The sequence below is a fragment of the Equus asinus genome, chromosome 29 (assembly GCF_041296235.1).
Source record: "Equus asinus isolate D_3611 breed Donkey chromosome 29, EquAss-T2T_v2, whole genome shotgun sequence".
Classification (NCBI taxonomy): domain Eukaryota; kingdom Metazoa; phylum Chordata; class Mammalia; order Perissodactyla; family Equidae; genus Equus; species Equus asinus.
The window spans coordinates 31,005,682-31,023,076 of record NC_091818.1 but is presented as its reverse complement, the minus strand read 5'-3'; the positions used below and the strand labels follow the sequence as shown (position 1 = coordinate 31,023,076).

The window sequence follows — 17,395 nt, the reverse complement described above, 5'->3', positions numbered from 1 at the left end:
AGTAGCTGTGGGGCATTTGCAATGCATACGACTGAAATAGGTGTATTTATAACATCCTATATTACCTGCATCTTCACTGGATGTGTAGGAAGCAGAGAAGCCTCCATATGGCCTGGATCCATCAGTGAAATAAATGACTTTCATAGTATTTCCTGAAGATTTGATCTCGTTGCTGACGTTCACGCTGCTACACAGTTTCTCTAGCTGAGGTGAGTTACTTCTAATGCCATTGAACACCTGTTGGAAAACAGTTTAACCTTTAGACACGCAGTCCATCTTACCGGATATTTCCTAGAAGGTTATATTCCCAGTCCAGACACACTTCCTTCTAAGGAAACCCTATGCTACAATGAATTACTTAACAATATGGGCTCCTAGCCCAGTGCCATAAGCCACTATGTTATCTGGAGCATATTTTGTGGCCTCAGGGTCATTTCACTAAAATGAAAGTATTGCAGTCATGTCCTCCTGCCACGTGGGGACAAATGAAAAACTGCTGTACTTTTTGCAACTGGAAACTGTGCCCTAAATGTCAAGCAGAACTGCCAGCCTGCTTACGTCCTAGTTCACAGAGTTCACTGATGGGCAATTTTTCTTAACAATGCATCAGGACCTTTGATATTTAGAATGAAGGCTTAAATGTTAGTCTCTGATGATTTGTAGTATGTAATGACCCAAATATTTTATTTTATTTATTTTTTGTTTTAATTTTTTTAAGATTTTTTTAAATTTTATTTTTCCTTTTTCTCCCCAAAGCCCCCTGGTACATAGTTGTGTACTTTTAGTTGTGGGTCCTTCTAGTTGTGGCATGTGGGATGCCACCTCAGCATGGCTTGATGAGTGGTGCCATGTCCACACCCAGGATTCGAACTGGTGAAATTCTGGGCCGCCGAAGCGGAGCGTGTGAACTTAACCACTCGGCCATGGGGCCGGCCCCTCAAATATTTTAAAACGCCTTGAAAAGTAATTATAAATATCAATCTCAAAATCACTATAATAGTTCTTTCCTAATTACTTATGGATTTTAAGCTTCAATTTTTATACTAATTTGAAATTTAAAGACTGGATTAGAGTGCTGTTGACTCCAAAATATTAAACGATAACTCTGGTTATGCACATAGTCATAATAATTGGCAAAGTATTATTTCACTTCTGTACAAAACCAAGGGAAGGTTTTAGCATGGCTGGTTTCCACAGTTCAAGAAAGACCCAGAAGTAAGTGAATAACAACTGATTGAGTGATTGATATTCCTGTTTTTAAAAAGGATTTGAATGGCTCACAATTAGAAATAATGATTCAGAGTGTGACACTAAGAGCTGACAGAGAAAGAGAATGCACCCCATAACAAAAGATGTAAGCATTTTTATTTACTATAATTGATTGTTAAATTGAGCTCTGGGGGTGCTCCTGGTTTAAAGCGTCTTCTGGCTCACAGGACCAGACGTAGCATTTCTTGTCTTTTACTGAGTGCAGACAAAACGCCAGACGCTGCTAATAACCCACTTGGATTACCTTATCCAATTAACAGAACACCCTCTCAGACACATAATGTTATCCGTTTCTCAGATTGACAGGAGAATTCAGACAGATTATACAATTTGCTGAATTTCAAAGAGCTAGTAATAATAGAATTGGGATTCAAATCATCCCTCTGATTCCAAACCACGAAGTAAGAGTATAAAGAAACAGAAGATGACAAATATTTCAATAATACTGAAAACAGGAATAGGCAACACGTTGCCAGAATGAAAAGTGATTATTAGCAATTACAGACTAATGGAACATGTTGGAAACCATGATCAATGGCCTTTATCCTTGCCCCAGTGTCTGCCCTGAGCTTAGAATCACAACGACTAAAAATTGTGCAGGCGTCCATTTATCACATGAACTCCTGCTTTTTTTTTTGGTGAGGAAGATTGTCCCTGAGCTAACATCTGTGTTAATCTTCCTCTTTTTTCTATGTGGGACGCCACCACAGCACGGCTTGATGAGCAGTGTGTAGGTCTGTGCCTGGGATCCAAACTTGCAAACCCTGGGCTACCGAAGAGGAGCATGCGAACTCAACCACTATGCCACCGGGTAGGCACCTGAACTCCTGCTTTTAGAGGCAAGAACCAGAGTGCTGTTCCCACTTTCCTCCTCCACTCCTGTTTGTACTCGGAAACTACACTCCCAGAAAACCATGGGGTAGGAAGTAGGCATATGAGACTCAGGACAAGCTCTAAAATTTTCTATAAGCAGGAAGAAAATTGAGCACACGTCTCATTGTAGTGCACACTGGATGGTGTAGCTATTTCTCTTCTCCATTTGGACAGAGAGTCAGATAGACAGCTGGGTTTCAAGGACTTGTCTGCTCAGGCCAGCTGGATAAGGTGTTGGTCTAGAAGCAGTGCGCTTAAAGCCGGCCTCGCTCAACCTGTAGATCTTATGAAGTCTTGCTCCCTCTCTCCCTCGCTCTTCCTTCCCTCCCTCCCTCCCTCTCTCCTGACTTTCTTTCTTTCTTTCTCCATTTTTTTTTTTGACAAGTTCTCAAGTAAATAAAGAGTGGGCAAAGGAGAAGCCACATCCCCTTGTTTAGAGCAGAGAGAAGAAGAAACAAAACAAATATCTAACTTATAAAAATAGATTTGAAAGAAAAGGAATGTGGACTTCATATTAAAGATTCAAAGAAGAAATTAATTCTGAAAGTGTTTCTTTGCTGGAGTTTTAACCTCCCCAGGAGAAAAGACCTGTAGATAGGATATTTATAGTTTTTCCTAATTAAATGATCAAGTCCCTCCTCTTTCACCTCCCATGAAGCCCACAGGTGACAGCCCCAGTTGTGCACACAGGGCTTCCAATCAGCCTATTAGTACTTGATTCTTAAATATGAATCAACGGCCAGGGGTCATCAGACATTTAGGGAAACGTCTAACATAAAAGGCAGAGACCAATATACATCAATAGGAAACAGGAACTTGAAGGAGAAAGACCCCAAAAGAACAAACATAAAACTTGAAAATTATGATTAATATATTTTTATATGTAGATTAACATATTGAATATATATATGACATTCTAATATATAATATATTCAAAGAATGAGAGTAAAATAAGGATAATTCCAGGTATACACATTCTCAAAAGACTTGCACCCATGCCCACCTCCTTAGGGAGGTATAAGAGCATATGCTTCACCGAAAGGAGGAAATCAACAAAGAGAGGGAAACGCACATGTCATAAAGCCAGGTATCAACCCAGGAGAGGAGTGGAGGGACTTGCAAATTTGATGGTGGAATGAAATCCTGGTATGACAGCTGGCATCAGGCTCGTAGCTGATGGACAAAGGCTCAAGGAAGGCTATTGCTAAGGAAAATGAACAGCACTGATAGCTGTGCTTTCTTGTATCAGGTGGAGACGCACATCTGGAGCGGAAAGTGTGGGGGAGAACTAGTGATGGATGCATAGGAAACCAAGAAAATGCAAAAGGACGCAATTATTATTATTACTTGGAAAAGCAAAAGCAAATGCTACCATAGTACACTATTTGGCTTAATTGGGAATGACATCTACGAAATCATAGTAATGTAAACATTGGATAACAATTTAAGCAAAATCTGTGACATAAGTATTTTGGGAGGAAGTTGGGGGTGTATGTGAACCATGCACACCCTTGTGTGCATTTTCGGTGGTGGTGGAGGTGGTTTGTGAAGAGAGCTAAGTCCTCATCTTCCATAGTTGGATGTAGACAGATAATGTCTAAGACCAAAAAATAACCAAGTAGCAGAACGGGAATATTATTTTGAAATAATGACATAAATACAACAAGCAGTAGATTAAAAAGTTGAAAGTGGATGCCTTTGGCATCTATGATTCAGAGATGGGAAATGACAAGATGTGATTCAGAATTTGTGGTTGTTGCTATAAATTTTATCTTATTATTTGAGTTCTGAAACTATGACTTTTCATATTATCTTTCCTGTAGGGCATGTGAATCTTCTGCTGGTAAGACTCCTAATAATCATTGTATTTCAATATGATCTCAAAGGAAAAAATACTATCAGCATACACATCAAAATTTTAACAACGGGCATATAAAATTCCAAGTATTTTTATATTTTTTATTTTCTGAACTCTCCAAAAATTGTTCAATAAGCATCCATTGTATTTATAATCAGGAAAATAGATTAAAATTAGTATACAAATGAATTTATGACACATGATTACAACTACATAATATTATTCATTGCAAAGAAAAGATAAGAAAGAGCATCAAAATACAGTATAGAGACAGTGGTTAATTTTTTTTCTACTTCATCTTTGTCTTTGTGTATTCATTAAATAATAAAAATAAAGTTCCTTTAAATAAGGAAGCTTAGTCCAAAATTTCCTAACTTTCAAATAAAAGAAAATGCACTGGGTTCCATAATTTTCAATATCTGATAAAAGACAACATTTCAGTCCTTCACATATCAGAACTTCAGAGCAAAATTTGAAGCTTGAATGACATCAGTTTAGGACAATACAAAGTGATGTTTCATAGTTTTGAAAGTCACTACCCAACAGGAAACAAATTGAAAGCAAAAGTGGCTTGTTTTAACAAAGGATAATGATAGTACTTCTGCTATTCATTCATTCAGCAATTACTGTCTCAATTACATGCCAGGCACTGAGGATTCAGCACTGAATGAAACTAAATGCATGTCCTAATGGAGCACACCTTCTAGTGGGGGAGAAGACGATAACCAGACAAACAAACAAATAGGTGAAATGTCAGCTGGTGAGAAGTGGGAGCATCTTAGCATATTCAAGGGATGAAAGGAAGCCAGTGAGACTGGATCCTAGTGAGCAAAAGAGGAGGGGAGTTTGAGATAAGTACAGGTAGAAGGAAAGGGTAGCAGATAGCGTAGGGCCAGCTGGGCCATAGCAAAGATTTGGGATCTTCCTCTCAGTGAGATGAGAGGCCATTAGAGATGACAGCAACATGATCTGATTGACATTCAAACCCATCACACTGGCTATGAGTGAGTGGTGATGGCATCAATAGTGGATATGACGAATAGTTGTAAAGATACCACCAATGGGGCTTGCTTATGGATGCAATATAAAGTTTGAGAGAAAGAACTCCAAAACAGACATCAAGTTTTTGACTTGAGCAACCAGAAGTTTGGAATTGTTATTTACTGAGATAACAAAGACTGAAGAAAGGGCAAGTTGGGTAGGGAAATAGACTAATATTCATCTACAGTTGATAAAGTATATATGTATATATATCTGTCATTTCACAGTTAACGATCTTCTTTCACACTCTTGGATCTCATTTGCTTTATTTTGCTCAGGGAAGCTAAGAATGCTGAGGGTGTATCTCAAAGCATTTGAGCTTGGCAACATGGAAGGCAGGCAGCTGCATCCTACAGAGGAGTCACTCAGTACCTCTGGCAAAGAGCAGGAATGGTGCAGGACCACTCACCTGCTTAAAACTTTTGGAGGTGGCTTGTTCTGTGTCTGGTTCCATTAAGCTATGTGCTACCCATAGACTTAGCTTTTCTCTGTTTCCCCAGTCTTGGCATGTATAACGATCCTTTGCCCTTAAAATTTATCCTACCTATGACCCCACTGTATGATGTGACAACAAATAGTCTCTTAAAACAGTTTTTACAAATATTATGGCAGCTTATTGTGATTTTGTTCTATCTGAAATACTTAGAATTTGTCTGAGATACAGTTGCACAGATGGGAATATTCCTGACCTAGTTCTCTGACTATGATTTATGGGTCAATAAACTCCTTAAACAATGGAATAAAACATCCTTGCCTGCACGGGACACTTACTGTCAGACGCTCAGTGTTGCAGGATGGATGAGCGTCCAGCCTCAGGTTGTTAAGAGTTAAGGTGATCTGCCTTCCTTCCTGCCCGGTGATTCTCCACTCGCAGACCCGGCCATGCTCATTGGGATTGGGGTAGTTGGGAGACGTAAATGTTCCGATAGGGCCCTGTAGATCCCCACCACACTCTGAAGGGGAAAAAAAAAAGAAAACTTCCAATCCAATCAAAATGACCCCTTCTATAAGGAATGTTCTTGAAATTAAAGTATTTTTTTTATTATCACATTAGACAAAATCACCACTCTTACTTATAGACAAAATCATTGTTCTTATTTACCATGATATGTATGTGAGGACTTATAGAGAACACTTGTATTCACTTCCTATGTCTAATATCTAATATTTAATCTTTTTTTCCATGGATGATAGTTTACTGGCAGCATTTTATAATCATGGCCCAGGAAATATGAGAGACCAATAAATGTGGTAATCTTAAGAGTCAGGAAAATCAGAAGGCTAAAGTAATTATTCAATATTTTTACACAAGATCTTTATTTCACCTGTTTGTCAAGGAATTTGGAATGCAAATTCTGAGCAACTGTAGGACTAATGGACCGGCTTTATAAGACAAGTAACACAGTACAACTCTCATCTCCTTACATCTCTCATAGTGCCAGTTCCTTTCCTTTGTAGCGTTGATCACAGTTGTGATTTTTCATTTATTAGTAACTATTTGATCAAATTCTGCCTCTCCACCAAACTGTAAGGTCCAAGAAGATAGGGGTCACGGTTTGTTTTGTTTTTTCCCAACTACTGTAACACTAGTGGCTAGCATATGTCTATCTGGTATAGATGCCCAATAACATACATTTTTTAATGAATTAATGAACTTACCTTCCCTGCTGGATTCAAATCGTAATCTGAATCCTGAGGCAGTAAGAGAGCCATCTGTGACAAACCTGACCAAAGCCACATTGCTGGAAGTGTCTACACTGTCAGGAATGGTGTTTCCACAGTATCTGCCCAATAAATTTCCTGTGAGAGTGAAATAATCAAGTACGTATATGACCAAGTGATTGATTTCATTTAACCTCTACTTGAGATGTTCTGCAAATATGAAGAAAATAATGAAAGACAAGACCCTGCCCATGAAGACATGGTCACTTTTGTCAAGAGAAGTAGGACAGACACAAATAAAAATCAACATATTCAAATAGATGAAGTGTAACAAAAACGGCAACCGATGAGGGCAAGCGTGTCTCGGCACAATGAGGAAGTTTGGCTCATTTGCTTAAAGAAATGGTTCCAGGCAACAGAGTCAAGTGTCCCTCTCATATTATTTCCAGGAGACACTACCCTTTCCCTTTCTTCCCTACAGGATGTCCCTCAAATAGCTGCACATGGCCCTGGGAGTCTCAGCAGGAAGAGGGTGCCTTCTCAACACAGTGCTCTCTCAATGTCTCCAGGAGAATCTATCTAAGGACACCCAGGGCTTTGGAAACCATGGTTTATGGGTAGGAATGCAGGGAGAGAAAAGCTGGCACTGCCCAGAGCTGATGAATCTGCACTTCTCTGCAAGGAGTAGACATAGTTTTGCTTTTCTTGGGAGTAAGGAAACTTCAGCGACTGAATGAGCACACATGAAAACAAACACCCACAAAAGACAGCAGAGATATTTCACTGACCAGAGGTATGGTTTTCCCAGATCTCCACAAAGTCATTTTCACAGCCAGAGGAATTCTGGAGGTTAAAGTCTTCAAAATGGATGGTGAGATAGTGTCCTGAGGGACCTTCGAGATGCCACTCACAGAATAAATTGTCTCTATACAGAAGGGTTGGGTATCCGATGCTTTCAACAACACCACTTTGCCCTGTCACTGTTCCGCCACACTGGGCTGCAAAAAAAGAACAATATTCTATTAACAGGGTTTTTTTTTTTTTTTTTAAATTTAACCAGCACGTTTAAAAACTCTTGGGTGCCAAGTGAAAATGAGTTGAAGTTTTAAAAATTCTGAAAATGTTTAGTTAATGCTTCCCCGATTATTTGAAATCTACTATTGATATAAAGACAAATGATAGTACAAGTCCAGTCCAACAATGGCAAATGGAAGACTGAAAGACTGTTGAACGGCATATTCTGTAACGTCTCACTAATTCTCTTGGGACACTATGTAAGTGCTATTAGTTGCATGTGGGTCTCATTTCAAGAACCAGTTGATAGATTGATAGGGCCTGCCTAGTACCCTGTGTTGGTGATTCTCAAGGTAGTCCAAGCTCAGCTGGAAGGGGTGCTGTGGTTGATTAGTGATGTCTGCCATTCCAAGTTTAGTAAATGAACGTTTTACTGCAGTAACTGGTATCTCAGGGTCATGGAAATTACTATTCAATTGTTTCTTATCAGCTGGATATGATAGTTGGATTGACTTATGTACAACTTGCCTTAGGCTATAAGATGACCTATGGTGTAGGTTAAATATTGTTATAGCTAGGCTTTCCAAGTTAAATTAAATATGTTTCGTTAGTGTTCAGACCCACCAGATACTAAATTCTATGTAATTGTGACCATATCATAGTGAATCTCCAGTGTGCATATTTATAGCTCATTTTTTAAGCAAGAAAATGAAAAAAAAAGAGAAAATAAAATCAAAACACTGAGGAGATGTATTTGCTTTTTGTCTAGTGACTGACTTGGCACTTATTTTAGAGGAAAAACATCTCAATTATCTATTAGTGATGAGTTCAAAGTCACTGTTTTAAATAGAATTATTTGATTACTAAAGAGTTTTACTATTTAAATATTATACATATTTCATGATAAGAGGAAGAAACAAGAATGTAGCTGAATATGTTTTTCACAAACAACTTAGGCAAAACTACAAAATACTCAAGTTTAGTAAACAGAGTGTTTTAAAATGGCAATCAAAGTAGAAATTAAAATTGATAAATGACTTTGTGGTTTTAAACATTTACATTCCTTATTTCCATTGTTAAAATAATTATTAAAATTAGGCAGATAGAAAGACTTCTTTAAACACAGTATAATGTTTTTAAAGTTTTAAGGTAATTATTCGATCACTACATTCTTCTTGAATATAAAAAATATTGTTACCTATAGAATACTTGGCCTTGAATCCCACATGAGTGGGGCTGCTGTCAGACCGAAATCTCAAATACATCATGTCCCCTGAGGACAACTGACTCCTGGGCAACGACGTCCCGCAAAGCTTGGAAAGTACTGGTGCATTTGAATCGGCTCCATCTCGCAACTCGAGGTAATTGGACGTACAGCTAAAGGGGAAAGAAAATTCTGCTTAATATACAAAGTCAATTGCTTTGACATATTTTGCTAACGAAAATTTCACTTTCTCCAAGAGCATTACTAAATCATCATTTCTATAGCAGAAAACACCACAACAGAGTCAGTTTAAGTGGTGTGTCACTTCAGAATGCTGTACGATATTTTTCCTAATTATAACACACTCTTTAATTAGTAGCTCAAAAAGATAAGTTTTACAGGTACTACACTGAAGACTATTTATTTGCCTTCCATATTCTGTATTAGTTTTACAAATAGAAAAGTCATTCTCAAATTAACCCTTGGGAATTTCAAAAAAATAGATATATTGTTTCACATGATGAGATGACACATTTCACATGACAAAGATGAACTCTCTCAACAGTTCTGTGACCTGGGCTAATGGAGAATCTCAGCTGGAATTTTCTGGGTCCATAAAAGTGGGCAAGTATTTACCCAATATTTCTTATGGGAGTCAGTCAGCCAATTACAGCTCACCGAGAGGGTCGTATGATATCAGGTGCCCAGAAACGGTGAGCAAAAGCTCTTGTACCTAAGTATTGTACCATACATATGTTCATGCAAATGTATACAAACTTTTATTAAATGAGAAAAATGCAGGGTTTTTTTTTTAATATTCTATGTAGTTATTCCTTTTGTGTTCAACATAGTAAAACTTACTCTCTGGTTTGTAATCTTGTAAGAATTCTTATTAAATAGAGATTGGGAAATTGTACTGTACTTGCTTTAGTCCTGTCTCTGACACTGGTGACCCCTGGCATCACATAACACAAATTTCCATTTGTTAAACAGATACTTTATCATTTATGACACTGAGTATGAGTCTGGGCAAATAAATACACATCTACCAGAGACACTATATTTTTCCTGTGGGAGGAAGAACGGATAACATAAATCTCAAACAGCTCTCCTCAGTGTCTCTAGGAGGATGTGCACAGGGTCACGAGGGACACTATCTGTGTACATAATCTGTGGGCTGACGAACGGGAGAGTAGCTGGCAGGCAGTGTTTTCAGGCTGGAGGCGTTAAGCATTTCCCTTCGCCATCCTTGGATTTCCTATGCAATATATGCTGCTGAGAGAAGACGAAAGGAATTGTTCTGAGACAGGACAACTAACTCTGAGTAGGAGAAACATTAAATGGAGGTGACCTACTTGGGTGTTACTTCGATATTGAATTGACCTTCAAACTGCAGTCTTACGAGCTTTCCAGGAGGAGCAGCTATGAGCCAAATGCAATCAGCATGCTGGGGATAATTGTCAGGGTGGTTGGGGGAGGTCACATATCCAGCAGAATCTGCATCATGGATGTAGATATTGCCCCCACAGGCTGTCAAGAAACACAGTTAAATCAATCTACACTCTAGACAAAGAGGATGCAGCTAACAGCCATGATCATTTTTAAAAGTCTCTTTATCTGTATTTCCAATTGCAATTTCCTTTCATCTGGAATTATTCTCAGTTTCTTTTTAAGCAAATAAACCCTGAATTTGCTATTGAGGGAGCTACCAAGTGTGTCACTTTTTAATTTGCCAAACTATATATTTTCATTGGAAATTTCACTTTCCCTTAAAGCCGACAAAATGATTATGGCGCACAGTGCATGCAGTAGAACATCACGGAAGCATCAATTCATACCCACCACGTAGATAAGCATGTAAATGTACCAGCCCGTGGAGCTGCCCAATGACTGTTCAGTTCAACAGAATGATGCAGAGGGGTGATCTCGATACATTTAAAAGACTAAGCAGATATATATTTGTACAACTCTGTGGGCATTTGTTCATTATGTTTCTTCAAGATTTAGATGCATTTGAAGGGCAAGAGATGAATAGCATGACAGAATTAGCCAGTTTTTACAAGAAGATAAATGAGGTTTTTATACTTCTTTTCTAAAAGACCAAAAAACTTTGGTCTTTGGTCTTTTTACCAAAAAGTTTTTGGTAAAAAAACTTTCCTTTTACCAAGAAACATTTTTTGGCAATCTCAATAATCTAACCAGGCAGGAATAAACTGGATACTTACCATGCCAATGAAATTAGACAGTCTGATAACAGCCTCACAGACACCAGATCTGCTAAATTCTATTGACATTTATTTTCCCTGTCATTCAATCACTTATGGTCATATCCTGAATTTTTTTTCTTACCCAGAACTCATTTATCTCTGAAACCCTAACCTGCAAATTCCTTTGACCGTCTTTAACTCCCTCACCCCTGGTCTTTCCTTCAGATTCTCCTTGCAAACTCCCAATTCCATGGTTGTATTCAATGCAAGCCATTCATGGAAATTGATGCCACTACAAATTCACGTTCTCCACTGCCAAACAATCCTCCTGTTTTTTCATATAAACTAGAACAGCTATTTGACACTTGTTCATACTCCCTAAACCCTTTATTCTCCCAATTCCCTCTCTGGTCTCAGCAAACTGTTTTGAGTTCTCCTGTGGAAAGATAGTAGTGCCGGCCCGGTGGTGTAGCGGTTAAGTTGGTGTGCTCTGTTTCAGCTGCCCGGGGTTCACTTGTTTGGATCTTGGGCGCGGACCTGGCACTGCTTATCAGGTCATCTGACGGCAGGTGTCCCACACATAAAATAGAGGAAGATGGCCACAGATATTAGCTTAGGGTTAATCTTCCTCCAAAAAAAAAAGAAAGAAAGAAAGAAAGAAAGTGGAAGAAATCAGTTGAGAACTCCCTCAATTTGTTATTCCATATTTGTTACCATCCTTGATAAATTCACCTGCATTGCTACCCTCCTTTATTTTTCCCCGTACACTGTCTTCCTGTATCTCTGGATTAGGCTCCCATTCCATTCTGTCTCTTCAGGGACCTTGCTGTACTTAATCTCTCCACTTATCCTGTGCTTGTAATCTCAATCAATCTCTGTCTGTCTGCCTCTCCTTTCCTCCCCCCTCTCTCCTCCTTGCTCCTTTGATCTTTCCATGTATCACAAGCTCAAGTAACTTACAGTCACGTTCTCTACTTCCTCACATCCTCTTTCCTCCTTCCTTCTTGACTTCTCAGCCCTATCAAAGCCCTCTTGTCCAGGTCCCCAGTCGCTTCACAGTTGCCTAACAAAGATCTTTTAATTTTTTTTAATTTTTAGTATTATTTTTTGCTAAGGAAGATTAGCCCTGAGCTAATATCTGTGCCAATCATACTCCACTTTATATGTGGGTCACTGCCACAGCACGGCTGACAAGTGGTATAGGTCCACAGCCAGGATCTGAACCTGCAAACTCGGCCAACAAAGCAGAACATGCTGAACTCAACCACTATGTCACAGGGCTGGCCCCTCAAAGCTCTTTTTAAATCTTTATTCTGCATCAACAGCATGTAACGTGGTTGACCATATCTTCCTTCTTTACATTTTTGTCCCTTAGCTTCTTGGACACTAAGCTCTCTTCCTCCTTCTTTTATCCCTCTCACCATTCCTCCTGTGGCCCTTGGGTGCCTCTTTCCAGGCTTTTCCTGCCATTGCTGGAGATCCTAGGAATCCCTCTGTAGGCCCTTCATCTTCTCAAACTAAGTACCTCTCTGATTAATGTCAGCCATCTTCATGACAAATGACAACCAGTCTGACAAAGCTTCCATATTTCTAGATTCAGTCCAGATCCTTCTTCTGACCTCCAGACTCCTGTTCCAACAGCCTACTGGACATCTCCAAAGGATGTAATTCAGAAATTTCAAACTGAATATGGCCAAAACTGCCCTTGTTATCTACTCACCATCCAGAGTTCCATATAGAGTGAACGACAGTATCATCTCCCCTTCTTACTGACTCCCTATCCATCTTCACCATCTTGTTTTTCTCCTTAATACATTTTACTATATGACATATTATGTACCTTATTTATTATCTGTGTTTTAACCATAAAATTAAGCTCTGTGAGGATATGGATTTTATTTGGTGACTGCTAGATCCTCAAGACCTAGTACAGTGTCTGTCATCAGACAAGTTCTTAAGAAGTGTTTGTGGGATGAATGGATCCACCTAGACAGAAACCTAGGGGTCATCCATGGCTCCTCCAATCTGTTCCCTCCCCTCCTACAGCCAACTTACCTCCATGTCTGCTCAATTCCATATTTATGACATCTCTCAATATGCCCTCTCTTCAACATTCTTATTGCCGCTACCTTAGTTCGGGAACTAACAATTGCTTCCTGAGTTACTCTTCCATCTGGTCTCTCTACTTGAGTCTTTCCCCTTCCAATGTGTTTTCAGTGCTGCAGCCACACTGATGTTTCCGGTCTTATCATGCCATTCATGCTTTGGATTAAAATCTGTCAATGGCTCCCCATTATCTTTCAGTTAATATCTTAAATCATTAAGGTGGCTTCCACAGCCCTTAGCATTATGATTCCTGCCTGCTTCCTCACCCTTATGTTGACCTCCTTTTGACCCCATTGTCCCGCAGTAGTGGATTCTTTCAGTTCCTTAGATATGACTTCTTATCTCATAACCATTGAGTCTTTACATGTTGTCGCATCTTTCCTTCACTGATTGGCAAATCTCTATTCATCCACTTCCTCTGGGAGCCTGCTCTGATGTTTGAGGCTAGGCTAGGTGTTTCTCTACGTGTTCACATAGCTCTTCACACATTCCTCTATCGAGTACTTATCATACCATGCTCTACTTCTGCCTTTGCTTGTCTGTCTCCTCCTCTGCACTGTGAACTCCTTGAGAGAACTTGGTAGTTTGCACAATGTAAAGCACTTTGTGTTTACATTTGATTAATTAATTAATAAACCCATTAATGAGGTGAGGGAAAAAAACACTGCAAGAGTGTCTCTGGAGAAAGATGGTATAGAACTGGGTAAATTTGCTGTCAAAGTTGTTCACAGGGGACTAGCCCCAGTGGCCTAGTGGTTAAGTTTGGTGCACTCTGCTTCAGTGGCCCAGGTTCAGTTCCCAGGCATGGATCTACACCGCTCATCCGTCAGTGGCCATGCTGTGATGACGGCTCACATACAAAATAGAAGAAGACTGGCAACAGATGTTAGCTCAGGGCAAATCTTCCACAGCAAAAAAAAAAAAAAAAAGTTGTTCATGGTATAACATATGTTAAAACTGAGAAATGGGAATAATATAGAAGTAGTATGGTGGAAATATAGATAGGGGAAGTGGGAGGCTCGCTATAAGGAAATGGTTGAATTAGAAAGTCAGGAGAAACTAGAGTGATCATATTGTTTGGGGTTGCCCAGCAATAGGTTTTGAAATCAAAAGACCCTTTAAGTTTAATATTAAGGTCAAACAGGTGGAGAGAAGGCAATGACTATATCATTCTTGCATGAATAGAGAACCCACAAAGGAATAAAAGAGTCACAGTGTTTGCAAATAGACCCTTAGCCTATTACCTTAGTGAATTACCACTAAACGTTGATTCTAAAAATGTAATTCAAGACTGAGTCATCTATCCTGGGTAAAGATGGAAAAGTCAACTTCTGTGGGTGGGCTGAAGTCTACTGCCTAGGCACAAGGCACTGTTACTTCATAAAGCCTCAGTACCAGGGGAATCTTGTCCATTTATGACACAGCAGCAAAGCTCAGCATGGAGATAGGGAGGGGTCAGAAATCCCAACCTGTAAAGTAACGGTGCTGCTCTGTGCCAGAGCTGTGTGTACTGGGAAGTAACCACAGTACATTCCCCATAATCATGGAACCTACTCAAGATATTGGATGATTTTCTGTGTCGGTTGGTAGAAACCATTTCTTCTCCTCCTCCAAAATGAAGAAATTGTGCTGACTTTTAAATTCTCATATTTTAGAGAATGTACAATGAAATAGATGGCTTCATTTAGTTTAATACAGTTTTTGAAATATATTCAGGAATCTGGGACCAAGGTCATAGGATTATCCTGAAATCCATATTATTTAACTTTGGGGGCACAAGCAAAGATTTACTCTCTACTGACATTACCCTCTTTTTTGAAGCTATACTTATTTACTTATTTATTCAATTAAACATTACATAAAAATAAATGTCACGAAAATTAGATCATTATAGTAGAATTAAATATAATTATAATCAAACATAATTAAGTTTAGGTAATTAAGTAAAGATCACTACTGTAATATATAATTAAATGGGTTATCATAGAATTACAGGATTATGTGTTCGTTTAAAAGGAAGCATACAAATGAATACAAAACAAGGTAATTATCATTCTTACAATGTTTCTATAACTGAATGTAACTTGCAATTAGACATTTTTTTACTGGCAAGGACTAGGGAACTTCAGGGGATCATTAAAATCAGTTCAATTTGTACTCATGGAGAATTGCACTTTGTTCACTCTCTTGATATGCAGCCTTGGAAAAATCTAAGCCTCATTTTACTTATCTGTAGAACGAGGATAATGATACCTCCCTTAAAAGCAGTTACAACAAGGTACTGAATGTACAAGCACATAGTAAGTGCTTGATAATAGGTAGTTGTGGGGGGTCAGAATTGGCCACCACACAAGGTGTCTCTGTGGCTTGATTATTTTTAAGAACAAAAGACTCTAAAAGAAACTTTGACTTTCCCTCTAATTGCCTAAAAGAATTTAAAATAGAAGGGCCTGTTCCAGGAAGGAGCTAATACCATAAGATAATTGTAGTGTAATGTAAAATGTGTCTCTCGGGTCACATTGTCTATAGTTGGCCCATTTGTGTTTCCATCTCCATGTAAATTGCTTTCCTCCCCCCCCGAAGTCCCAAACTGCTACCCCCAACATCCTCCTTTGTCTTTGGCTGATAATGGTATTTAAGGTGGTAGCTTTGGCCATTCTGGCAAGTTGCTCAGTTTTCTTGGGTTTCTCCCCTGTATACATGTTATAAAGCTTTGTTTGATTTTTCTCCTGTTATTCTGTCTCATGTCAATTTAAATCATAGAGCAGCGAGAAGAACCTAGAGGGCAGAAGAATTGTCTTCCTCCACTACATAGCTGTTCTCATTAACATTATTACTCCTAGTTCAGAAATGAAAACGATGTGTTTTTTTCTCAAATCTATTTAAACAAGGAAGACCAAGCAATTGCGGGAAAAGTACATACATCATTCTCAGGAAGATACTCACCCAAACTCTTTGCCTCATATCTGATCTTAAATCCTTGCCCTCCATTACTATTATCAGAAACAAACTGAACAAACATTTGATTATCTGAGGTGAAGAGAGTGGATGAAGGACGACTGCCACAAAAATGACCATTTCCTCCACGGGGTCCCAAGGGTGGAGAATAGATATCAGGTCCATTTTTTAGCTGGCAAGAGAAATTAAAATTGCATAAATTCTTTCATATTGAGAAAGATGGAGTGCAAAAGTTCCATCGATTTATGTCCCTAAAGAGAAAAGTCATTTTGTTTTCTGAATGAGGTCCACAGAGAAAGTAAAGAGAAAAGGTAGCAAGCACGACCTACCACTAAGTAATCCCCTTGGTTGCAGGAAGAATCTCCATTTGGGATCTGGAAGGGCTGTTCAAAATGGACAGCGATGGTCAGACCACTCTGGACCAGGACATGCCAAGAGCAGTTGAGATTGGGAGCATACGTCTCCGGGTACTTGGGTGATGTGATAATTCCTCTGTCTGCATGCAAATATCCGCCACAACCTTCCCAAGAAGAAACAAAGGCAGCTTGTGTAAATAACGTTTACAGCTGGATTTTTATGCTTTCCTGTTTTTCTTAAGGCTTTTCAAAGTGTAGGGAATAAAATGTGGTTTGAAACTAACCGTGACCAAATTATAGGAAATGATTAGCACGACAATAATGTGTCGAACACGCACTATTGGGGGCTCATTTTATTGTTATTGCTAACGTTGGGATATAGAAGTAAGAAATAGCTACAAATTACTTTCGTGAAACTTAGTTTATAGATTAGTAAAACATACAATAAATACATATATAACGTGCCAGATGGTGATAAAGTCTGCAAAGAAAAATGAGTGAGGGGAGGGAATAGCTCTATGTTGTCTGGGGATGTTAGAGAAGGTCATGTTGTTGAGTAACATCCGCGCAGAGATGTGAATGAAATGAGGGATCAAGCTGTATGTCTTACTGAGAGAAGAGCACTGCAGTCCAGAAAGCAGTTGGTGTAAAGGCTTGATGTATTAGTGGTACATCATAGAAGTCAGAATAGATGAGACAAAATGAGGGATCCAGAAGGTAGCAGGCTAGATCGTGCTGGAAACTGAAAGGACTTATTTGGAGTAAGAAGGAGAAGACGTCAAAGAGTTCTGAGCATCAGAATGGCACGATCTGAATTAAATTTTAAAATAATCACTGCATCTGCAAT

The 17,395-nt window shown here is 38.9% G+C and overlaps 1 protein-coding gene across 1 annotated transcript in view; it reads right to left on the bottom strand.

Annotated features, from left to right (window-relative positions):
• The window catches only part of CUBN (cubilin), a 256,171-nt gene that overhangs the window by 70,712 nt on the left and 168,064 nt on the right, over positions 1 to 17,395 (bottom strand). The window contains exons 42-49 of the mRNA XM_044762035.2: positions 16,522 to 16,712; positions 16,181 to 16,364; positions 10,277 to 10,451; positions 8,916 to 9,094; positions 7,492 to 7,701; positions 6,701 to 6,841; positions 5,813 to 5,994; positions 66 to 237 (exon numbers count right to left, since the gene is read on the bottom strand). Of these exons, the coding sequence (XP_044617970.2) occupies positions 66 to 237; positions 5,813 to 5,994; positions 6,701 to 6,841; positions 7,492 to 7,701; positions 8,916 to 9,094; positions 10,277 to 10,451; positions 16,181 to 16,364; positions 16,522 to 16,712 (1,434 nt within the window). The remainder of the gene's footprint in view (positions 1 to 65; positions 238 to 5,812; positions 5,995 to 6,700; positions 6,842 to 7,491; positions 7,702 to 8,915; positions 9,095 to 10,276; positions 10,452 to 16,180; positions 16,365 to 16,521; positions 16,713 to 17,395) is intronic.